The sequence below is a fragment of the Phoenix dactylifera genome, chromosome 4, assembly GCF_051530095.1.
Source record: "Phoenix dactylifera cultivar Ajwa chromosome 4, Ajwa_hap1_PhDact_Kaust_v1.1, whole genome shotgun sequence".
Lineage (NCBI taxonomy): Eukaryota > Viridiplantae > Streptophyta > Magnoliopsida > Arecales > Arecaceae > Phoenix > Phoenix dactylifera.
In genome coordinates, this window is record NC_143193.1 from 6,359,045 (window position 1) to 6,385,594 (window position 26,550).

The following is a 26,550-nucleotide window of genomic DNA, read 5'->3' on the forward strand; positions in this document are numbered from 1 at the left end:
ACTATTCCATTTTCACCCAATTTATTCCTGTGTATTCATTTTGTTCCTATTACTAAATTGTCTTTAGGTCTTTCAATTAAGTCCCAAACATTGTTTCTTGTAAATTGATTTAGTTCTTCTTGCATGACATTCATCCAATTTATTTCATTTTCAGCTTCTATAGTTTTAGGTTCAACTTGTGAAACAAAAGCTAAGTGATTGTTTAAATTTCTAAAAGATGCTCTTATTCTTACTTGTTGAGTTGGATCACTACTGTAGATGGAGGAACTATAGATCGACGTGTCACCTTGCTAGCTCGCTTGGCCACTGCTCGTTTGGATCTCATTTTGAACTAATCTTCCTATAGATTTGATCTACCGACTTGGGAGAGGGTGGAATTTGAGTTTACCGGCGATTGGAGGTGAATGGAGGAGAGGAAATTGGGTTGCTAGGGATTTTACAAGAGTGAAATGCCCTAAAATGTGCTCTCGGCCGGCCCTAAAAAGTAAGGCTCCCGCCGTCGAGTCGACCCCAGCTTTCGCTTGGGTTGGCTCGCATGGGGTCGACCCCGCTTGGATCTCGGGTCGACCCGAGTTCAGACCCCAAAAATTTTTTTTTTTTTGATGTTTCAGTTTTCTGATCCTTACCAAATTTCTATGGATCACTGATATACATGAGAGGAAGCTCTAAATCAATGATTTGACCAATGTTTCATAGGATTTAGGAAATGAGAGGAGCGTATCATGAAGCATTTTTCCTTTTCTAAGCAAAAGGGTCACATACTTCTAATTCTCTTCTAAGCATACAAAATCTATCTTCACTAAGAGGTTTTGTAGATATATCAGCCAATTGATTTTTCGTGCACACATGTTCAATATTTATATTCCCATTTTGCACATGATCTGTTATGAAGTGATATCTTATTTCAATATGTTTTGCTTTAGAGTGTTGTACAGAATTTTTGGTTAAATGGATTGCACTTGTATTATCACATTTTATGGGAATCTTATCAAACTTAATTCCATAATCTTCTAATTGTTGCTTAAGCCATAATACTTAGCACAACAACTTCCAGTTGCAATGTATTCGGTCTCAGCCGTTGACAGTGCAACTGAATTTTGCTTTTTGCTAAACCATGATACTAGATTTGCACCTAAGAATTGACATGTCCCACTAGTGCTCATTCTATCTAGTTTGCATCCAGCAAAATCAGCATCTGAGTATGCAATTAGTTCAAAACATGAATCTCTAGAATACCATAATCCTATGCTAGATGTACTTCTTAGATACCTAAGAATTATTTTAACAGCAGATAAATATGATTCTTTAGGATTAGACTGATATCTAGCACACATTCCAACACTAAATATAATATCAGACCTACTAACAGTAATGTAAAACAATGATCCAATCATACCTCTATAGAGTTTAGTCTCATCTTTGTCCAACTTACTAGTAGAATTTATTGGAGTTCCCATTTCCTTGTAATCTTCTTTCCCAAACTTCTTGAGGATTTCCCTTGTATATTTGGTTTGGCGAATGAAGATCCCTTCCTTAGTTTGCTTGATCTGAAGTCCGAGGAAGAAATTAAGTTGTCCCATCATTCTCATCTCGAACTCACCCTGCATTAACTCAGCAAACTCTTTGCACAAAGAATTGTCAGTAGCACCAAATGTTATGTCATCTATATATATTTGCATTATAAGGAGATTTTTATCTTTTCTTTTAATGAATAGTGTTTTATCTACATTTCCTCTATTGAACTTCTTATTTAGCATGCATTTGCTTAGTCTATCATACCAAGCTCTAGGAGCTTGTTTCAAACCATATAGTGCCTTATGCAATTTAAATACATGTTCGGAAAATTCATGTTCTTTAAAATCAGGAGGTTGTTCTACATATACTTGGTTGGCGCCTGGTTGATCCTGCCTTGTTTGTGTTTCCTCATGTGCGCGGATTGGTGACATGGCGCGCGCACATGAGGTGCTGATCTTTGGCTTGCTGAATCTGGGCCCTCGCTCTCCCGGATCGGATGGCCATGGAAGAGTCCTAGGACTCTATGGATTGCTAATGGTGGCATTTCCTGAATGGGGGCTTCATGCTGAAAAATCCTGCAAAGAAGAACATCTTTGGACGCGTTTTGTGGTTGGCATGGCCGCGTGGTCTTGCTGGTTGACTGGCCCACGGTGGCCTTGGCATGTGCTTCTCTTAGGCCACGACAAATGTCCTTCACCACGGACTGCTGACTTGTCACGCGTGGAAGAAGCCCTGCTTTGGTTGCTCTTGGGCGCATGAAGATTTCCTCCTTATCTTGCGCTTGCCCATTGTTGGCACCCTGTGGATCCTTCCTTGTTTGAATTCGCCCATGTGCGCAGATGGATGATGTGGCACATGCACATGGGGCGCTGATGGTGTCTTCTTTTGGCAGCCCTTGCAGCTCCGTTGTTGTCCACTGGTGACCTTCCTTGTTTGCCCATGCACATGGATTGCTAAAGTGGCATGTGCATGGGTGGCTAATCAATGGCCTGATGCATCTAGGCCCTTGCTTTCCCGGGGAAGAGTAGACATGGAAGAATCCATGCTTGGTAGGGACTCCATGGTTTGATTGTTGGACCCGTGTCAAGTCCTTTGGTAAGGACTTGGCTACCTTGTTGGTGCCTCCTAGCCGAGCTCCCTTGATGCTTTCCACGTGGCACACGGATGGGCTGATGTCTCCTAGTCCCATGGGGGCTTTAGGGCCGTTGGATGGTTACCACTTGTCTTGGCCTTTGGGCATGCTTGTTGGTCGTGTGCTGGATGTGGGCGCATGCATTCGGGTGTGCACGAGCTGATGGACTCGGCCCTGTTGGTCGGGTCCCTCCACTCGCACCCAAGTGTGAATAGGCTTGACTGGATGCGCTCGGGTGTGGACGGGTTTGGTCAAATGTGCACGCCAATGTGAACAGGCTTGACTAGTTTGGGCGCGGCCGCTGGCTGCTTGGGGCGCATGCGCGCAGGCACGGGCGTTAGGCTGGGCGTCGCGCACTGGCCTCTCGCCGTGGTCCTGGGCCTCGCGTAGATGTTGGTCATGGCTTGCGCCGGGCTGGGTTTGCCGCTGAAGTGCTTGAGCCCATCCTTTGACCCTGGCTAGCATTGGTCTCTGCCGGCATGCCAAGATTTTGGCTTGGCGGAGCGGGTCCTCATTAGTTGTTCCGTGCGTGGGCGCACAGGGAAGCATGTTGAGGACCCTCGCAAGCCGCACCGCAAGCCGAGGAATGACCATGCGCCAATCGAGGGCCAAAGCAGCCAATCGATGTGTCTTGTGGCCGGTCGACCTTTGGCCGACCATGGGGTTCATCCACAACATCAGCATCACGTGGGATCCGCCCGTGCGCCAGACCTCGCCCTGTCAACCCAACGGGCGTTTGGACTGCAGTTAGAAGGCTGAGCCGACCTCAGAAGCCCGAGCCAACCTCAGCTAGAGGCCAGGCCGACCTCAGCTCGAGGCCGTGCCGACCTCGGCCCTATCAATCGAAGATCCCGCAAATCTTCAGAATCACATGTCTCGTGTGTTGCCCAGTAGATACAACCCAAGAGGGGGGCTGAATTGGGTCTTTTAAAACTTTTAGACTACTTCTAAAACTTTTCAATTAATTATGCTGAGTTGTATAGATGCACAGTGAAATTTAAACTTAGCAACAGTTTGATGTATAGAATGTGACTTGATTGAATATGCTTGCAACTAAAGGATGCGCAGATAAGAGTTAAGCAAGCAATTTATCTAAGTAAGTAAGTGAGTAAGTTAGACAATGACAAGAGGCATTACAAACACAACACACATATAGTGGTTCGGTGCACCCCAGCACCTACATCCACTCCCCAAGACCTCTTGGGAATTTTACTATAATCCTACAGATTACAGCCGGTTGTTTTACAAGCTCACAACCCAACTTGTTGTTTTGCGAGATAACATCGAACTCGGTCGGTTTTCACAGGCTCACCGACTAGAACCAACCGATTGTTTTTCCGGGTTCACAATCAACCCAGTTGGTTTTCCCAAAGGCTCACCAACCACAACCTTACAACGATTGTTTTCCGGGTTCACAATCAACCCAGTTGGTTTTCCCCAAAGGCTCACCAACCACAACCTTACAACGTTGGTTTTCCCTTTGGCTCACCAACAAACCTTAACACCGTTGGTTTTCCTTTGGCTCACCAACAAACCTTAACCCCTTGATTCAATCCCTTGATTGAATCAAGTTACAAGATATTAAAACAAAGGTTTAAAAACAAATACAAGCTTCTCACTTAAGCAGATATAGCAAATATAAATAAGTAAAGTAAAGAGAAGAAGCCCTCAAACTAATTCATAGATGGAGGAACTCGGCTTCTTCTTCACTTGACCCTCTTCTGATTTTGCACGAAGTAGAGGATCACCGAGGCAGCACACAGTTGAAGAGAAAGCTTTGGGATTCACTCGGATGCTCTTCTTCTCTCTATTTGCTTTGAATGGCCCTTTTGTGCTTTTGGGAGATTTTTCTTTGAGATCTCTTTCCTAAATGTTTTCTCCCACTTCCATCCTCTCTATCCTAGCTCTCCTCTTGATTTTATAGCTTTAGATGTCGTGGAAATAGAAATCTAGCCGTTAGAGACAAAAAATAGAGCCGTTGTGCACAGTCTGCAACTCCTGACAAAGTTTCCGTTGGGATCGGAGTCGACTCGCGCGATCTGGAGTCGACTCGCCTGTTGCAGGAGTCGGCTCGTGCTTTTCTGGAGACGACTCGGCCACTGTTCCAAATTTGAATTAATGTGCATGCCTTGTCCTAGAGTCGACTCGGACCAAACTGGAGTCGACTCGCCAATAGTTGGAGACGACTCGGGCACTTGGGGGTCGGCTCATTCTCAGGAATCCAGAGGACATATTTTCTGATTTTCTTCCTCGAGTCGACTTGGATTCTCTTGGAGTCGACTCGGCTCTCAGAGCCCGAAAACTGATCCTCTGTATTTTGGGGTCGCGCTGCCTTGGAGTCGACTCGAACTGTCTTGGAGTCGACTCGCCTCTCAGAGACGAAAATACCGTCTTCTGTCTTTGGGGTTGCGCTGCTTCGGAGTCGACTCGGACTTCGCGGGAGTCGACTCGGCTCTCAGTGTCTGAAATTGGCTCTCTGACTTTTTGCCTTGTATTTCTCTGGGAGTCGACTCTTACTTCCTTAGGAGTCGACCTGCCAACCATCGGAGTCGACTCGAGTTCTTTGGGAGTCGACTCGGCTCTCAGGGTCCAAAATATCTTCTCTATATTTCTGCCTTGTTACTCCCTGGAGTCGACTCGTACTATCCAGGAGTCGACTCGAGGACTATTCTTTTGAATTTTCCTTTGAATTTGCTCTTCCAACTTGAGTCCTTTGAATTTGAAACTTGGGCCAATGAAGTGTAACTTTCTTCCAACTTTTCTTGAGAACTTTGGAGTTCTTCTTGTGTTCTTCCAACTTGCTATGTTCCTTGCAAAATAAATATCTTTCTCCTTGCAACACAAACATTAGTATTTATACTTCAAGGTTTTGTGATCATCAAAATCAATCTTTAAATCAATCTTTGGGTCATCAGTCTCCCCCTTTTTGATGATGACAAAACTTGGAGTATATGCAATATAAAATATATTGTGTTCTAGAAGTAGTGCATAGCTAAGTTGCATGAAGTAGAAAACATATATATTTAAAACATACTTCATGATAATGCTTTAGATTTAATCAGCTTAACATAATCAACATATCTAAAGCATTGTGAACATATATTTAGATATTTCTCCCCCTTTTTGACAACATCAAAAAGATAGTGAAACATTAAGCACAAAGATAAGACTACTCAAATATTTCTTTTTCTTATTGTACTCTGATTTGCATGTCAAATTATTGCAAGGATATGAATCATATAACTCAAGGCAATAATATTAGAATAAGATTAATGAGCATAGATCAGAGCCAATTAAGATAATTTCAGAGCAGAACACATCGAATGTGATTCCAAGGATAGTTTTCAACTCAAGTGTAGATGGAATCTTTCTTAAGTTAATTCAAGAAGTACCACGAATGATATTCAAAGAAAGCACGAATGAAAATCTAACCTCTCTTCAATAATAAGTATGAAAGCTTGTTCATTTAAGATCTTTTGCCCAATATATTAAGTATTTTATCAACATGAGAGCAATTTAATTAATTTTCAGAGTATAAGTGCAGTATATTAAGTATGATTGCAAAGTTCTTTTATGGTGTAAAAATATTGTGGCATAAATGCCAAAAACATGAATTCATGCAATTATGATATATCTTAGAGCATACATAAAATTCAAAGCTTTGAAGGTTCTTATAAAAACTTTAATCCTTAAAAAAAATTTTGGTACATATAATAATGAATTGGCACAAAAATTGAAGTTCTAAAGAACAAGCCAATGAGACCTCATCAGTAAATTTCAAAAATAGGTTTTCTAAGAGATACTCAAGAAAATTCAACATAATTCTCCCCCTTTTTCATTAAGTTAGAGGCTCTTAAGATCAACTGTTTGAATTGCAATTTGGTTCATGATTTATGCATAAGATATATTAACCAAATAACAAGCCTCAAGGTGTATCATAAAGATTTGTATATTTAAATTTCAGATGATACATTTTGGAGAGCATTAGGATCACTTTTCATTTAGTATGCTTTCTCTCTCCTTTAGTTATAGATTTATGCGATTAAGTTCCATAAGATCTCTCCTTCTGAGATTTTCTTTCTTCCCCTCAATTGATCATTCCATTTAAGAGTTTAATCATTCTTTTCTATTGTTGAATTTCAGATTTTAATGATAAACGTGAATAAGACTGAAATTCTATGATATCGAGAATGTAGAGTAATCTAGTATTATTCAAAATTTGTGGCAATTACTCTTTCTAATCCTTCAAGAACAAGTTATGCTTTCTCTTAATCTTAGAGAAAATGTATAGAAATATTAAACAGAAAATGATTCATTTTAAGCTCAGTTTCTTTCAAAAGCATTTACATTTTCTTTCTTTTAGAATCATTTGAGTGAGCTGAAATATTTCTAGCTTTAAGATCATTCACTCTATATATATTCTGATGGAAGTCTTGAAGAATGTAGGAGAGAAAAACATATAGATGATCATTGAGGTATATAGATTTATAGAACTCAATTACTTAATCACAGTTTTTCAGCAATGTATACATGAAACACAATAAATCCCTTTTTAATATCAAAATAAAATTATATATTTAGAAATTTTTGTTTGCAATCAAGATCATCGAAAGACACATCATTTGGACCAATATTGGTACACTGTAAGGATAAGAAATGATATGTTTCAGATGCGTATCGGGGCAAACAATCAAGGCATCAGAATTATTCTATTTTTCTTAAACTGTAGTTTTTATCTAGGAATCATATTGAGTTTAAGCTTTTATACAAAATCAGATTCTGAATTTTATAAAGATTTTCAATAGAGGCTTTTAAATCATGATTTGAGATATGTATCTTTCACATTGAAGCTCATCTTAAATCACTAAGATTGAAAACACATATTTCAATAACATTAGAGCACTTTCAGAATCTTTATATTTAATATTGAGTTTCGATACACAATGGAGGATATTTTAATAAGTATTAGGACATTATGTATCAAAGTTAGGCAAGCAGAAAGATAAATCAAGATCAATTCATTTTGCCTAAATAGAAGTATCCTTCTCTTCTTCTTTTTGTAAATCTATTTAACTTCCAAAGATAATCGTGAATGATAAAACTGAAATTTCTTCTTAATATTACTTAAAAACTTTATGTAGTATTTCAAACATTCAAGCATTGGAACACAAGTTAGTTTGAGGCAAGGGTGAAGCAAAAACTTGTGAGCAAAGTTAAGACATATTCCAATCAACTTATCCAAGCATGGAGCATTACAAAATATTGAGAACCCATAATTCAAGACATCATGCCATATGCAAAATAGATTATGTGTTAAGTCATACATTGAAATATTAAGAATAAGCATGTCAAGGACCAAAATCAATTCTTTTCAAATAAACTCTCCTTATTTAAATATAATCTTGCACTGATTTCATTCTTAAGGTGTGTTTCCAAGTGATTAAAGCTTGACTTGATTCTTCTTATACTTTCATTTACTTTGTCATTCATTTTTACTTTCTTGTGCTCTATACTCTATTCGCTCCCTATCCGGTGGAGTTGGAAGGGGCACGAGGTACTACCACTAGCCTCCCTCTTGTGCCGTCCCTAATATACCCTACACCGAATAGTTGGGTCAAATAGTGCCAGGTACTACCACTAGCCTCTCCATTGGCACCATCCCTATGATGAGCAATATAGAAAGGTTAAAATGTTCACTTTAAACTCTCCCTCTATTTAAGTGTAATTCATTACGGATTTTATCCTTCCAAAAGAATGCTCACACAAGTGCTGAATATATTATGCTTATTTTGCTTTTTCTTAAGATTGGAGTATTTGCCTTTACTTAGATTTTACTTCTCTTGAATAATATCCATTATCTTTTCTTTCTCTCTTTCTCTTTGTTATTCTCAAGTAATTTACTTGAAAGAGCAGAATAAAGAAATAATCAAATGTATCATATAGAGGTATATCATGCAAACAACATTTTCATTATGCTCAAGAATTCATAGCTTCTCACAAGTCATTTTAAATCAAAATTTTAAGCATAAACTTGTGTAGTTCATGGTTATGACATAGGCAAAGATATATTTTAGTTTGGGCAAACCATGAAACAATTTCTAAAAGCATAAGTCAATCAATACATATATAGACATGATATCAAGAAATTAATAATTAAAGACTTTAATCATGCCATAGAAAGATTTAAGTTAATGACTTTGCTCAGCTAATTTATGAGAGAGGTATCTAAAATTACCTAATCATTCTGCATTCTTCAAGTCAAATACCTACTAGATTTCTTATGTGTAACCTTTTGGCCGAAGAAAGTCCTCTCTCTTGTTTGCATGTGAATGTTTATTGTACCTTTTATGGAGGTGTCCTTCAAGTTGAAATCTCTCATTTTCTTGCTCAAGGATCCTGCAAACACCTTTTCTTTCTTGAAAGAAAGTCATTAGTTTCTTCAAGATACAAAACATTCATCCACCATATTTTTAACTAGATGACTCAATATAAGATATGACACTAGTTGAATGTTGAGTCACTTTACTCAAGAGATTGCCTGAATATAAGCAAGCACATATCACTTGAACTAAAGAGATAGTTTCATTAACCAAGATGGTTCAAGGACAAGTATGTGAGGCAATAGGAAGATTTATCAAGGTCAAATCAATTTCTTATTTTCAAAATCAATTTAGTTTAGATTTTATTTGCTTAAGATAATTATCAATAAGACATGCTAGCTAAGTTTTATCAAATTATCTTAAACAGTTGTTTCTATCAAAATTTAGATTATGATTTATTTGTTATCAATAAATTATGATTCATTAGAGTTAGATTGAAATCTTGCACATAATGAGCATACAATCTGGTCTACTAGCTATATGATAAAATAATTATTCTATCATGCTTCAATACAGCTTTAAAAACACTAGATCTACCTTGCTCATCCTTTTCAAAATCTACAAGATGAGGTCATAGAATACCTTCTTCATGCCAATCTTCTATAAGAGTTTTCTTGTGGATTAACTTTGGTCAATGAAGATCCTCTTTCTTGTTTCTCTTAATTTGGAGTTTGAGAGAAAATGTTAATTCATTCATCATACATATTTCAAACTCACCTTGCATGAGCTTAGTAAAATCTTCATATAAATCCTCGTTTGTAGAACCAAGAGTGATATCACAAATTCTTCTTTTTGATGCATAGATTTATCACTATTACTTTCTATCAAAAAGTTACTCAAGCTTTTATATCATGTTTTTGGTGCTTGTTCCAAATCACATATTGCTTTATCATATTTGTAATGAGTGTTTTCTACACATTCATTTGACAGAATATAAAGCTCATGAAGCAAGCAAATGATAATAGTGATCTTTACTTCTAATTATGTAAGAATTTCATCAAGATCAATTTCTCTTCATTAAGTGCATTTCTGAAAAACTCAATTTGGTTCTAGTGATTAACAAGTTTTCAGATTGTTATACGTAAGAGATTAACCATATACATATATAATTAAATTTCAGTTTCTTGATAATAAATCATTAGTCTCATAAAGAATAAAATGAATTGATATTTCTACAACTCGAATCTTTTCATTGAATGTTCTATATGCATTGCTTGATGAATGATATCCAAGGATAGAAATATCTTTATCAGATTTGGCATTATTTTCAAAAGACCATATCAAGCATAACATAAACTACTGAAAAATATGAAAGATATGCAATAGATCATTTTCTATTTTTCAGAAGATCAAAAGGAGTTTTCATCAAAAATAGATCTAATAGAAATCATATGTATGACAAGCAGTGATGATAGCTTTTAAGTAGATGACTATCATACACAATTGTCTTTTTCATTTCTTCAAGAATTCTATTAATCCTATTTTACTTAAGGTGTCCTTGGTGCTGAAATAATTATTTTCTGTATAAACTTTATCAGGATTTTGGTTTTCAACACTGTGCCATGATACTCTTCACAGTTTGGAAACCTTTTTCATTTGAAACACTTTTACAGGATTTAGCAAATACAGAAAATACTTCAATTTTATTTGCCAAGAACAAATCCAATGTAAGCTTTTGAAAACTTAGTGATGGAAACAACATCTTTAGATTTAGAAATTGATTCTTGTTTGTTTCCTTAGTTAACATGCATACCAAATACACATTATTATGTTTATGATCAATAGAGGATAATGCCATGGATACGAACTCTCAATCAAGCATATAGAGGACTCAAAAGGATAATTTAAGGAGGTTGATTAATCATTAACAAAGTATCCCTTAATATAGAAAAGTATAGAAAGATGAAGAACTTTGATTTTATTTCTTCTATTTTAATTACTTTTCTTGATTATATTTTAAGTTTCACTCTTTAATGTGTGTCTAGATCACCCATTTGTATGAAAGTTCCATTTGTTTCATGGGTATCTTGGCACACCTTCATCTACATCCTCATATTTTCATTTTGGGTACCCAAGCTTGCTTGGGTCCTTGAAAGTTAGGACATATAGTTCCTTTTGGAATCCAAATTTGTTCAATTGTAATAACTTTACTACTTGATTTAATTATGTTAGAACGATAGGTAAAGTTGTTATGCCCATTCTTTTCATGTTTGAAATAAGTTATCTTATTTAATGGTTTGCTTGGTGAATTGATATCCTTTTTCTTTAGGGATTCATTGCTAAGTGAAGGAGTTAAGCCAAATTTTGATTTATCAAAATCAGCATGTTGGCTTTCAAACATCATTTTTAATCTTTCTGAACTTACAGTAAATTTGTTAATAAAAGACTTCAATTGGTTAATTTCTTTACTTAAGTTTTGATTTTCTTTAATTAAATTCTGATTTTTCTGAATTAATTGTTCTGAATTTAACCTTAAAATTTTATTTTCAGAATTTAGTTTATCTTGTATTTCATCATTAGAATTTCTTTCTTTTGAAATTTTCAGATTTAGTTTCTTAAGATTTTTATTCTTCACAGCTAATTTTCTACATTCACCATACAAATCATGAAAAGCATTTAATAATTCATCATAAGAGAATTCTTCTTGAAAATCATTTGAGGTAAGAGTAGATTCAGATTTTACCTTGTCTTCTTGTGCCATAAAGCACGAGTTAGTTACCTCTTGTAGTTCCTTGGAGCTAATATCATCATTGTTGCTCCTAACTTTTAATTTCTTGCTTGACTCTTTCTTGGTCAAGGCTTTCTTCCTTTTTATCTCTTTCTTCCTTTCTTCTAGCTTCCTCTTCTTCTTTGTCTTTAGGAAGCTTTTGTATCTTTCTTCCTGATTTAGAGTGTTTCCTGCATGCTCAATGTTAGTCTTGCAATTATCCTCAAGTAAACTAACATGGGGTTCTTCGGAAATATCATAAGTTGCTTCAAGAGTATCCCATATTTGTTTGGCAGATGAACATATACAAATTTGGTTGAAAATATTTTTATTAAATGCACAGTAGAGAAGGTTCATAGCCTTAGCATTTAGTTCAGCCAAATTTTTATCGAACATACTTTCAATTAATTTCGTGGGTGTGTGTAGGCCATTTGTTATGACATTCCATAACTCATAGTTTTGTGATTGAGTAAAGATTTTCATTCTAGCTTTCTATTGAATATAGTTAGATCCATCAAACAGTGGAGGTCTGTTTGTGGAAAGTCCCTCAGCAAGTAATACGTTATGTGGGGTTGTCATGATCTTTGGCTCTAGTCGGTTAAGACTACAAATAATATTTGAGCACCTGCTCTGATACCACTTGTTGCCCAGTAGATACAACTCAAGAGGGGGGGGTGAATTGGGTCTTTTAAAACTTTTAGACTACTTCTAAAACTTTTCAATTAATTATGCTGAGTTGTATAGATGCACAGTGAAATTTAAACTTAGCAACAGTTTGATGTATAGAATGTGACTTGATTGAATATGCTTGCAACTAAAGGATGCGCGGATAAGAGTTAAGCAAGCAATTTATCTAAGTAAGTAAGTGAGTAAGTTAGACAATGACAAGAGGCATTACAAACACAACACACATATAGTGGTTCGGTGCACCCCAGCACCTACATCCACTCCCCAAGACCTCTTGGAAATTTCACTATAATCCTACATATTACAGCCGGTTGTTTTACAAGCTCACAACCCAACTTGTTGTTTTGCGAGATAACAACGAACTCGGTCGGTTTTCACAGGCTCACCGACTAGAACCAACCGATTGTTTTCCCGGGTTCACAATCAACCCAGTTGGTTTTCCCAAAGGCTCACCAACCACAACCTTACAACGATTGTTTTCCGGGTTCACAATCAACCCAGTTGGTTTTCCCCAAAGGCTCACCAACCACAACCTTACAACGTTGGTTTTCCCTTTGGCTCACCAACAAACCTTAACACCGTTGGTTTTCCTTTGGCTCACCAACAAACCTTAACCCCTTGATTGAATCAAGTTACAAGATATTAAAACAAAGGTTTAAAAACAAATACAAGCTTCTCACTTAAGCAGATATAGCAAATATAAATAAGTAAAGTAAAGAGAAGAAGCCCTCAAACTAATTCATAGATGGAGGAACTCGGCTTCTTCTTCACTTGACCCTCTTCTGATTTTGCACGAAGTAGAGGATCACCGAGGCAGCACACAGTTGAAGAGAAAGCTTTGGGATTCACTCGGATGCTCTTCTTCTCTCTATTTGCTTTGAATGGCCCTTTTGTGCTTTTGGGAGATTTTTCTTTGAGATCTCTTTCCTAAATGTTTTCTCCCACTTCCATCCTCTCTATCCTAGCTCTCCTCTTGATTTTATAGCTTTAGATGTCGTGGAAATAGAAATCTAGCCGTTAGAGACAAAAAATAGAGCCGTTGTGCACAGTCTGCAACTCCTGACAAAGTTTCCGTTGGGATCGGAGTCGACTCGCGCGATCTGGAGTCGACTCGCCTGTTGCAGGAGTCAGCTCGTGCTTTTCTGGAGACGACTCGGCCACTGTTCCAAATTTCAATTAATGTGCATGCCTTGTCCTAGAGTCGACTCGGACCAAACTGGAGTCGACTCGCCAATAGCTGGAGACGACTCGGGCACTTGGGGGTCGGCTCATTCTCAGGAATCCAGAGGACATATTTTCTGATTTTCTTTCTCGAGTCGACTCGGATTCTCTTGGAGTCGACTCGGCTCTCAGAGCCCGAAAACTGATCCTCTGTATTTTGGGGTCGCGCTGCCTTGGAGTTGACTCGAACTGTCTTGGAGTCGACTCGCCTCTCAGAGACGAAAATACCGTCTTCTGTCTTTGGGGTTGCGCTGCTTCGGAGTCGACTCGGACTTCGCAGGAGTCGACTCGGCTCTCAGTGTCTGAAATTGGCTCTCTGACTTTTTGCCTTGTATTTCTCTGGGAGTCGACTCTTACTTCCTTAGGAGTCGACCTGCCAACCATCGGAGTCGACTCGAGTTCTTCGGGAGTCGACTCGGCTCTCAGGGTCCAAAATATCTTCTCTATGTTTCTGCCTTGTTACTCCCTGGAGTCGACTCGTACTATCCAGGAGTCGACTCGAGGACTATTCTTTTGAATTTTCCTTTGAATTTGCTCTTCCAACTTGAGTCCTTTGAATTTGAAACTTGGGCCAATGAAGTGTAACTTTCTTCCAACTTTTCTTGAGAACTTTGGAGTTCTTCTTGTGTTCTTCCAACTTGCTATGTTCCTTGCAAAATAAATATCTTTCTCCTTGCAACACAAACATTAGTATTTATACTTCAAGGTTTTGTGATCATCAAAATCAATCTTTAAATCAATCTTTGGGTCATCATCGTGCATCCGGGATGCGCGCCGATTGCCCTGGAAGACCAAGTCAACCATTCAAATTTAGGAGATAAAGTTTGGAGATCTTCTAGGACTCCTCCAAGCCCTTGATCACATGCAAATCAAGGGTGGAGAAGCATTGCACATTTCCACATCAGCAAGGATCCGTGGGAAGACAGTTTTCCATGTTTATTTTAGAGAGAGTTCCTTAAAATTGTCTAGGGTCTTGGGTCTATAAAAGGAGTTGAAATGGGCCATTGTGAAGCATCCGAGAATAATCCCATAGTTGAGATTAGTCTTGTTCTTTTGTGAGAGAGTCGGCCGTAAGGCTTGGGCGGCATTGTGCCAATTTCGGTCCTTAGATCTTGTGTTCTAGGACTTGGGCTAGTGGTTGATACATCAATCTTCACTAGATTGGGCTAGGAAGGGATCCTTTCGATCCTTTGCTAGATTTGGGCTAGTAGAGATCTTTGATTGCTCTACTAGATTGTTTTGCTTTTGATTGTTCTTGTTTGTTTGTTCTTCAATTAGAGTGGAATAAAATTCAGTTTACTTTCATTGTTGATCTTTGCACTGAGTTATTCCACCGGCGTTACCTACAATCGGTCCACCGTCAGCGATTTTTGGAGGCGCACGCAAGGAGCGCGAGGCAAGAGGCTTGGTGAGGGGCTTTGGACCGTGAGCCCCCATCAATTGGTGCTTTCATTGAGATAATCCCTCAAGGAGGTAACGTTTGAATTTCAATCTTCCAGATCTGAATTTTCTTTGCATACTCTTTTTAGATCTGAAGTTAAAAATCAGATCTGGATTTTTCTAGTATTAATTGGTGTGATCTGATTGTATTGGGGATATTTATAGTCTTGATATATTGTGAAAGCCTTTTATTGTAAGGAAAAAAAGTTCTCTTGATTCTATTTTGTTCAAACTAGGGATAGCATAACGGGGAGGCTACTGGTAGGATCCAATGCTATTTGACCTAACTGATTTGCTGTAGGGTACATTAGGGGCCGCATAAAAGGAGCCTACTGGTAGTACCTTGTGCGCCTTCCCCAACTACAGTGTTTCAGGGAACAAATAGATCATCAAGACCTCTTTGGGTTGAGATCTTTTTTATCTTGTATTTTTTTTATGTACAACCCATATTGGAGGCTGATTGAGTGGTGTACAAATCAGGTGGGTTGGTTCATCCTTTGGGTGACAACTGCAGGAGGTTAGAGGTTGTTGTCTCATAGTTATAGAGTCAGAGGGTTAATAGGAGATGGAGTCCCCCCGAAACAACTAGGATAGGAGGATAGAGGCCCTTAAAGCTAGTTCAGCCAACCTTAATCGGGCATTAGAAACCTTGTCAAATACATTGGCAGCGAACATGGCTGAAATAAGGAGGGAGAACAATGCCACTATTGAGAGGTTGGAAAGGAGAATCCTAGAGAGGGAGCATAAGAGGGTGCAAGAAGAAGTGCCTAGGTCGCATGCCGCGCGGCAGGGCCGGGCAAGGTATGAGAGTGATGCCATTAGCATTCATCATGTAGATCATGGCGTTAGGCACCATTCACAAAGGGGAGGAAGAATTGAAACTGAGGGCTTAGTATTTGAGAGGTGGCTTGATGATGAGCGGGTTAGTAATGGCCATAAAAGTCATGATGAGGCCGATTGTGAACCCGAAGAAAGATCCTTTCATGCTCAAAGGCCTCACGGCCGGAGAGAACCCATGACAAGGAGAGGAAGAAACATGCGGGATGATGACTTTGGAGATGATGACTATTGGGGTCCACGGCCTAGAGAAGAAGGGCTTAGGAAGCCCGAAATTGACTTTCCAAAGTTTGGAGGAGGAGACCCATATGAGTGGCTTAACAAAGCGGATCAATACTTTGATGTTTATGATATTCCACGGGCTGATCGGGTTATCCTAGCAAGTTTCCACTTAGAAGGTAGGGCTAGTCGATGGTGGAGGTGGATCCGGGCCTCGTATGAGAAGGAGGGGAGAAAATTGGGTTGGACTGCTTTTGTTGAAGAATTCATGATGCAATGGGGACCTTCCCCCGTTGTCAATCACTATGGCCAACTTGCAAAACTCAAGAAGGAGGGCAAAGTCCAGACCTACATCGATGAGTTCCGGCAATTACAAACAATGGTCAGCGGATGGTCCGACGAAGCTTTACTTGATACCTTCATCGATGGCCTCAAACCGTGGCTTGCCAAGGAGATCAAGCTCAAACAAACAACGTAGCTACAAGAGGCAATGCGCATAGTGGAGATCTTAGACCAAAGCTACAACCCGGAGCGACGTCCAAATAAAGATAGTGCCATCAGCAAGCTCTCCAAACCGCAACCATCCAAAGCAAATTTCAAATCCAAAGAAGCGGCTGCATCAAGTACAAAAAATCAGCAAAAAGTGGTAAAGAAATTGTCTTGTGATGAGCTGCAGGATTACATTAAAAAAGGACTATGTTTCAAGTGTGGTGAAAAGTGGAGTCGAGAGCATCGTTGCAAGACCGACTAAGTCTACGTCCTTGATATGAGCAGCGACGAAGAGCCTGCTGCATCTGAAAATTCAGATAGCAGCAGCGATGAAGAAGACCACCCCGAAGAGCCCGAGCAATCCGCAGAAAATTAGCACGCTGAATTGTCACTCAATGGACTTTGCGGCGCACCAAAACCATCACACAATGAGGCTCATTGCTTGGATAGGCAAGCATGAGGTATCATTGTTAGTGGACAGCGGCTCTTCTTATAATTTCATCAACTCAGTGATTGTGCGAAAGGTTGGACTTAAAGGTACATTGGTTACTCCGTTCGAGATAAAAATTGCTAGTGGTGAAAAATTACTTTGTGCTGAAATTGTTAATGATGTAAAAATGAATGTACAAGGGGCGAGAATTAAAGTCGACCTTCATGTATAACAATTAGTCGGCTTAGACATTGTATTAGGGAATGCATGGTTACGTAGTTTAGGTTGGGTAGTGACCGATTTCGACGCAATGACCATGGAGTTCAAACTCGGTGGGAAAAAGAGGAGATGGACGGCCTTGAGCAGCAAGGAGGTAAGGCCTTGCAAGGCCAACAAGCTGGAAAAACTGTGCAAAGGAGGGGCTAGTTGCTTTGCCGTTGTTATGGCTAGCCCTAAACCGAGAAGATCATCTTCATGATGACGCAGAAATTCAGCAGCAACAGCAAGTACTCGAGGGTCTGCCACCACCAATCTGGAGGGTATTAGGAGCTCATCAAAGTGTCCTCCAGATGCCTACTACCCTCCCGCCACAAAGGAGCTTTGATCATCCAATTCGGCTGAAAGATGAGACTGCTGCAATCAATGTTCCACTTTACAGGTACGCACACTTTCAGAAGGGAGAAATTGAGCACCAATTTGATGAGATGCTTAGTCAGGGGATGATCCACTATAGCTCGAGTCCCTTCTCTTCACCCACCCTATTGGTGAAGAAGAAGGATGGCTCATGGGGATTCTACACCGACTACGGAGCCCTGAATGAAGCAACCATCAGAGACCGTTTTCCAATCCCTATGGTGGATGAGATGCTTGATGAATTACACGGCGCCAAAATCTTCACTAAACTATACTTGCGAGCCGGCTACCATCAAATCGGAATGAAAGAAGAGGATGTGCACAAGACGGCCTTCAAGATGCATTCCGGCCACTATGAGTACCTGGTGATGCCATTCGGTTTATGCAGTGCACCAACATTCTAGGCAGCCATGAACGAGATTTTCAGACCCTACTTACAGAGGTTCGTCTTAGTATTTTTTGATGACATCCTTATATATTCCAGGTCCATGGACGAGCACCTTGAGCACTTGGAAATTGTTCTAGCACCTTGGAGGAGCACCACTTTCACATCAAGCCTTCAAAGTGCGCATTCGTGCAAATGGAGCTCGAGTACCTGGGCCACATAATTTCAGCTGAAGGAGTTCGTGTGGATCAGCAAAAAATTCAGACCATGATTCATTGACCATGGCCAAAAGACATCATGGCCTTGAGAGGTTTCCTAGGGCTAACTGGCTACTATTGGTGGTTCGTGAAGAATTATGGGCTGATTGCGAAGCCGCTGACCACCATGCTGAAAAGGGAGGATTCATGTGGACCATACAGGCGCACAAAGCATTTGAAGACCTCAAGCAAGCTATGACGCAAACACCCATTCTTGCCTTGCTTGATTTCTCCAAACCGTTCGAGGTCTACACTGATGCAAGTGGTGAAGGTATAGGTGCTGTTTTGGTGCAGGAACGACGACCCTTGGCTTTCATTTCCAAAGCATTAGGGCCAAGGAAGAAAGCTTGGAGCACCTATGCAAGAGAGTTGCTGGCGGTTGTACATGCGGTGAAGGTTTGGAGGCCATACCTTCTCGGCCGACGCTTTACCATCGTTACAGACCAGCAAGCGCATCGCCATCTACTCTAGCAAAAGATAGTGGCGCCCGAACAGCAGAAATTTTTGGTGAAGTTGTTGGGTTTCGAGTACGACATCATCTATCAACCCGACAAAGAGAACAAAGTGGCTGATACATTGTCACGAAGGGAGAACGACCAGATTTTGTGGGTGGCTGAAGACATGGACGAGCTGCAGAACTTTGCAACAATCAGCGGCATTGATTGGATGATTTGGGATCGAGTTAGCGAGGCAACTAAGCTTGACGCCCGAGACAAGAAATCCAAGAAAAACTAGACGCAGCAACTTCAGGTGTCGCACAATTCAAGGTACACGACGGTCTGATTTTTTACAAGGGGAATGTATATGTTCCGGACGTCCCCGACCTGAGGAGAAACATCTTGGACCACTTCCATAACAGCAAGGAAGGTGGCCATTCAGGTTGGCTTCGCACCTACATCCGTGTGAAGCACTTTTTCTATTGGGAAGGGTTGAAGCACGACGTCAAATCTTTGGTGGCCAAGTGCGAGACATGTCAGAAGATAAAATATGATCCACTGGCACCAACCGGACTGCTGCAACCTCTTCCCATCTCGAACATGATATGGGAAGATCTGACCATGGACTTCATCGAGGGACTACGTACAAGCAAGGGCTATGAGGTGATCCTAGTGGTGGTTGATTGGCTGAGTAAGTATGCGCATTTCATACATATTAAACATCCTTATACAGCCAAATCAGTTGCACATGCATTCATGGAGATCGTAGTTCGATTGCATGGAGTGCTGAGGAGCATCGTCACCGACCGAAATCGAGTCTTCATGAGTTTCTTCTGGAAGGAACTGTTTACGCTGCAAAAGGTTCGCCGTACCGGTACCGAACCCCGTACCGGTGCCGCACTAGTATAGGCGTACCGAGTGTCGGTACGGTACCGTACGCTCGGTACCGACTGTACCGACATTGGTGTACCGATACCGGTACCCATCGGTATGGGTACGGTACACTCGGTACCGACCGGTACAGCGAACCTTGGCTGCAAGGGAGTAAACTAAAGGCCAGTTCCTCTTACCACCCGCAGACAGATTGCCAGATAGAGATCATCAACAGGACTCTGGAGCAGTACTTGCGCAGCTTTTGTCACGAGCAACAGTCACGGTGGGAAGGCTTCTTACCTTGGGCCGAATTCTGGTACAATACTTCCTACCATTCATCCATTAAAATGAGTCCTTTTGAGCTTATATATGGGAGGCACCCTCCACTATTGACTGCATATGAGAGGGGCACGGCTTGAAGTGAGGAAGTTGAGAAAGAATTGTTGGCAAGAGACGAAGTCCTACCAAATGAAAAAAGAGAGTTTCGGAAGGCACAAGAAAGGATGAAACGATACTACGACTAGGGTCGCAGACATGGTATGCTGTACCGGTCGGTACCGGAGTGTATCGTACCCATACTGATGGGTACTGGTATCGGTACGCCAATGTCGGTACATCTGGCATACCGCGTACCGTACAGTACCGACACTTGGTATGCCTATACTAGTGTGGCACCGATACGGGGTTCGGTACCGGTACGGCGAACCTTGGTCGCAGAGAAGTTATCTTTAACCCCGGCCAATTTGTCTATCTTAAGTTGAAGTCCTACCAACAAAAATCATTGAAGGACAAGTTCAGCCACAAGTTATCTCAGAAATTTTATGGGCCGTTCAGAATCATGGAACGCATTGGAGAGGTCGCCTACCGACTGGAGTTGCCAGCTTCATCCGGTCTTTCATGTATCCTGGCTAAAAAAGAAGATTGGTGACCCATCGTTGATTGCACAAGACTTACCCACATTTGATGAAGAGGGCCGACTACTTCTTCAACCAGTTGAAGCCCTCAAGTACCGCATATGGCGGCTTGCCCAAGGAGGATGCCATGTGGGAGGATTATGATGAGGTCGCTCAGAAGTACCCCAACTTCATCTTGGAGGGCAAGGATGTTCTTCAAGGAAGGAGGAATGTTGAGGACCCTCGCAAGCCGCGCCGCAAGCCGAGGAACAACCATGCGCCAACCGAGGGCCAAAGCGGCCAATTGATGTGTTTTGAGGCCGGTCGCCCCTTGGCCGACCACGGGGTTCATCCACAACATCAGCATCGCGTGGGATCCGCCCGTGTGCCAGACCTCGCCCCGTCAACCCAACGGGCATTTGGACCGTAGTCTGAAGGCCGAGCCGACCTCAAGAGGCCGAGCCCACCTCGGGAGGCCAAGACAACCTCAGGCCGAGCCGACTTCAGCTCGAGGCCGAGCCAACCTCCGGGACGCACGCCGATTGCCCCGAAAGACCGAGTCAACCATCCAAATTTGGGAGATAAAGTTTGGAGATCTTCTAGGACTCCTCCAAGCCCTTGATCACATGCAAATCAAGGGTGGAGAAGCATTGCACATTGCCACATCAGCAAGGATCCGTGGGAAGACGGTTTTCTATGTTTATCTTAAGGAGAGTTACTTAAAGTTGTCTAGGGTCTTGGGTCTATAAAAGAGGTTGAAAGGGGCCATTGTGAGGCATCCGAGAATAATACCAGAGTTGAGTTTAGTCTTGTTCTCTTGTTAGAGAGTCGGCCGTAAGGCTTGGGCAGCATTGTGCCGATTTCGGTCCTTAGATTTTATGTTCTAGGACTTGGGCTAGTAGTTGATACATCAAACTTCACTAGATTGGGCTAGGAAGGGATCCTTTCGATCCTTTGCTAGATTTGGGCTAGTAGAGATCCTTGACTACTCTACTAGATTGTTTTGCTTTTGATTGTTCTTGTTTGTTTGTTCTTCAATTGGAGTGGAATAAAATTCGGTTTACTTTCATCGTTGATCTTTGCACTGAGTTATTCCACCGGCGTTATCTACAATCGGTCCACCGTCAGCGATTTTTGGAGGCGCACACAAGGAGTGCGAGGTAAGGGGCTTTGGACCATGAGCCCCCATCAAAGCCGTGCTTGGACCGATGCGAACTAGCCCAGTTCGCACCGGTACCGGCTTGTACCAGTGCGTACTGAGCTAGTATGCACCTGTTCAAGTACGGAACCAATCGGTTCTGACCCAGTTTGGGTCGAAATCGATTTTATATGCTGTACTGTACTAGTGCTTGTCGGTACCGGTTCGGTACGGGCTGAACCGACCAGTTCTGGTCTGTTCAGCACACCTTGATTGCACATGTTTGAAGGAGAATGATCATACATAGGCTCGACATTGTTTAACGTTATCAAATATATAATTGCAAGGTCCATATTTTTCCTACTTATCTTTTTCTTTTGAATTTTTTAATATCTAATTTGATATATATATAGGCTATGCAAATTGCATTCAAAAGCATGAGTAGATTTATGCTCGCCAAACTGATGTAAACAACACTATACATGTAATTGAATAGGATATTATATCTTAGACTTTTGTATACAATTGAGATAGAATGACTAATTAACATGGAGGATTTGAAGTATATTGATATTTCCATAATCATAATCACCCATCCTTTTCTCAATTATTTATTGATATAAATCAGTACATACCCTTCAAATTTTCATGTTAATGACAACCAAGGTGATAGATCCATTACTGAAGACAAGGTTAATTTTGTATTTGCATAATATGTGAGCAATGTTGACCAATGCTTGTATGAACATACCATTCTTTTAGTCTCTTAGGAAATATAAGTACTGTTGCTCATCTATGTTGGTATTTGTTGACTCAACTAGTGCAAACTTCTTAGATTGCTATATTTCATATGCTGAATTGCCATAATTCTCATCAATGTATAAGTTACATTGCTTGTCGGTCCTATGAGGCATGCATTTGGTTGTTGCACTACAAAAGTGAGTGGAGCAAGAAGACAAGTTTTCTGAGTCAAATGGGAACTAACAACCTCTTTCATGAGAACGATGACACCCAAACTCCACTATTTGGTCCCTGTACAGATCAACAAGAGGCCTTCTTTGTAACCTATTCCCGAGGATGTGCTATGGATACATGATGCCTTTCATTGCTGTTCCATTAGAAATTTCATTATTTATGATCCTCTTTTGGTATGGCTAAGCAAGCAGCCTTAACCATGCCATTAACAAATGGTGACATCTTGAGGGTACATGGTCAAAGTGACAGCTTTGTGTACCAATCCTAATGTCATGCTATTGTATTGTCACCTTGCCTACCTCCAATTTCCTCATCTTCATTATCATCATTCTCACATTCATCATTGTCATAATTATATTTAATGAAGTCATCTTGCTGCTTGTCCTCTATGTTGCATGTTTGATAGTGTCAAGAGGTTCCTCTACGCGGTTAGAAAACTAACACTGAATTTCTTACCATGCCATGCATTTTCCTTCAACATAGGGTTAGTTTGATGATTTTGGATACATAAATCAACATCTTATCTTATTTTTCCTCTTACTATAAGTAACGTCACTACTTTTCACCCGAGTTCAACATATTGCCCTATGGTCGTATATTGTGCTCCTTTGCACATGACCTACATGTCTACCCAACTCTTGTGATGATTGTTTTAAGCCACCTACTTCAAGTTACTTGATGGTTGTGACCATGGACTGTCGTATTACTCCGTACTGGCCGGTATGGGGCATACCATACCATACTGAGTGGGAACCGACACAAAACTCTAGTTCGGATCGGTACATGCCCCATACCGCCTCTTACTGAGGCGTATCAAGGTTTGTACCAACTTGTATCGAGGCATATTGACTCATAACGAGGCGTACCGAGGTAAAAAGGAGAAAAATGCTTGGAGCCTTGTTTGAATATGGGATGCATATTATATTGTACTGTACCGAATTGGTACAATATTTGTACGGTACTCGATACCAAGATTGCAGACCTTCGTTGTGACACTTGCATTCACTTAAGCATCATATCACTTTGTTATTCATAATGTCTAGATCAACAATGTTATAATATCATCTTCTCATATCCTTTCATTGTGTTGCATTCCACGTTGTCTTAGCCTCATGTTCTTCATGTATGCACACAAGATCCTATGGACTCCTGTCTTATAGGTATTTTGCAATATTTGTATGGATAAGGAATAATGCACTCTCTTCTCTCTGATCTGCTAAATGAGGATTTGCTGATAGATAATTCTTGAATGATTAATAATTTGAGGTAAATTTGATCTGAGTCATAATTGTTGAATGATTGCAAACCTTGGTTGTGACACTTGCATTCACTTAAGCATCATATCACTTCATTATTCATAATGTCTAGATCAACAGGGTTATAATATCATCTCATATCCTTTCATTGTGTTGCATTCCACGTTGTCCTAGCCTCATGTTCTTCATGTATGCACACAAGATCCTATGGACTCCTATCTTATAGGTATTTTGCGATATTTGTATGGATAAGGAATAATGCACTCTCTTCTCTCTGATCTGCTAAATGAGGGTTTGCTAATAGATAATTGTTGAATGATATCTAATTTAAGGTAAATTTGACCTGAGTCATAATTTGATGTAATAAAGTCTGGAGTGAAGACAACTTTATGAAAATAACGTCTGAAACTTACCTAAAAGAAATAACACGGCTTTTGTTGATGTGGATGTGTTGTATAATTTTTTTAAACAATGCCAACTCATGTATTTTGTGTAACTAGAGTTTGTCATGTGTGGTGAACATCATTTGAAGACATTTGACCTTTGAACAGAGCCTGATGCACCTCTCGAGACTTTGCTTTTAGGAGCTAGGTCAGGCCTTTCACATGAACAATGATCGGCGCCTTTTGCTCATGCACGACCGCCCAATTACTCCCTGGACATGCTTTGAGATGTCTGATCGTGTTGGATGATGCGTGATCATGTATGGTCAAGTGCGCACAAAAGACCTCGGTGATCTTACATGCAAAAGAGCTAACCCGATCCCTTACTTTTAATTCTAGTTGAATAGATAGGGCATCTCTACATAGGGGTTTGATGGGGTTGATGCAAAAACATGCCCTAATCTCAAAGCATGATCGACTGGTCATGCACGTACACAAGACCCTGATGATCTTTCGTGCAAAAGAGCTAACCTGATCCCTTGCTTAAAATGCTAGTAAAATAGATAGTGCATGTCTGTGTGGGGGGTTGATGGGGTTGATTCAGAAACATGCCCTATACTGTGCAATATGCACTCCCTTGAAGATGCATGATGAGTACCATACCACAATGTGGTACTGCAAATTGAATATATCATGGATGAATCTTGTCGTACTGTTTAGGTCAAGCCAAGTATCTAGCATGTATGTGTATTTACTTATAATTATGATTGAATAATTCTTTCCTTTGGGCTGAATTGGGAATATTCTATAAGTAACTCTTACATTGACAAATTTTATATTTTTGCATGTTTTGATTCAGATTACACAATGTTTTCACTATCTTAGGTGTAATTTTTTTTTGTAGATTTAGTAGGTTGCTTATCATGGTTTTCGTTGCATCAAATTCACGCCGGGATTCAAACTTGCTCTCATGAAAACAAGTAGACTGTTAACCTATTAAAGTTTCCTTCTTTAATCTTATACCAAAACATATTTATGTTCATATGCTGAAATTGAGGCAAAAAGCTCCTTTATTTCCATACTAATTCAAATTTCTGATGCTTGAATGGAGGCAATGCTATTGGACCCTTTTGATTCCATCATATATTCCAACAGAAGTTTCTGTTGGCTTCGCTTGGAAGTGGGAGACAGGGCATTGCACGATGCTATTATTTTTAAAATGCTGAAACCTGAGTGAGCAAAGGTATGCTACCGGGAAGGTTCAGCTTTGAGTTTACTGAAAGTAAGGTTCAGCTCAAAAGTATTTTTGGAGGGTCAAAAGATTTTTTTTTGGCTCTTCAAAAGTGCTCCCAAATGAGGCTGAATTAATTCGGCTGCAAAATTTGCTCCTTGATTATGGTGGAATATGACAACCTAGATTTCCTTATATATGCAGTTGTTGTTCGGAATTCTCAAGGTACAACAAATTTAACATATGCAAATTTGAAAACTTGCAACATCCACTACCATAACATTGAAAATAGGGGACAACAGGGGGATATGGGAAACGTTCTCAGCAGTCATTTGCAAGGCCTGAGGATTGAAGGGAAGTGGATTGGGAAGAGGGATATGGAGGGCAAGATGCAGGAGCGGTGGCAGAGAGGAAGATGATAAGCATGGTGGTAGTGCCACCGATGGTTGTCAGGGAGGCAAGCACCATGATATGAATGTTATGCAGGAGTGAGTGGTAGTTTCCATTCTTGTTGCCTATTTCAAGTCTTGCTATTGGATTCAAAAGAGGTACATAATCTCTTAGCTGAATAGGTAGGCTTCACTAAAACATTGTGAATGAGATATCTGAGGCCCTAACCTAGGATCCTTTGCATTGCATGTTTTGCACTGTACAAAGTTGTACAGCTCTAGAAGGCTGTCACATCATCCAATCATAGAAACGAAAGGCTATTAAAAATGTATAGTGTATGGCATAAACAATGCGTCGTATATGGCACACAATGCATGTCTTGTTTGATAGTCATTCATCTTTGTGATTGGATGATATGACAACCATCCAAGGTTATACCACTCAATGTTGTACATCAAGCATCGCAGAGGATCTGATTTTTTTATAACATATTTTATGTAAAATAGAAAGAGACATGTTTTACTCATTTTACAAGTTTTATGACTTGTCAGTTTTGACAAAATAAGCTTATGAAAAATAACTAAACAACCATTTTGCAAAACCAATTTTGATTCTCTGAAAGCTCATTTTGCCAAACCTTGA

At 40.2% G+C, this 26,550-nt stretch overlaps 1 protein-coding gene across 1 annotated transcript in view; it reads left to right on the top strand.

Annotated features, from left to right (window-relative positions):
• The window catches only part of LOC149753618 (uncharacterized), an 84,731-nt gene extending 58,644 nt beyond the window's left edge, over positions 1–26,087 (top strand). The window contains exon 6 of the mRNA XM_089930327.1: positions 25,399–26,087. Within this exon, the coding sequence (XP_089786453.1) occupies positions 25,399–25,524 (126 nt within the window). The 3' untranslated portion in view covers positions 25,525–26,087. The remainder of the gene's footprint in view (positions 1–25,398) is intronic.
• Positions 26,088–26,550: the final 463 nt, after the last annotated feature.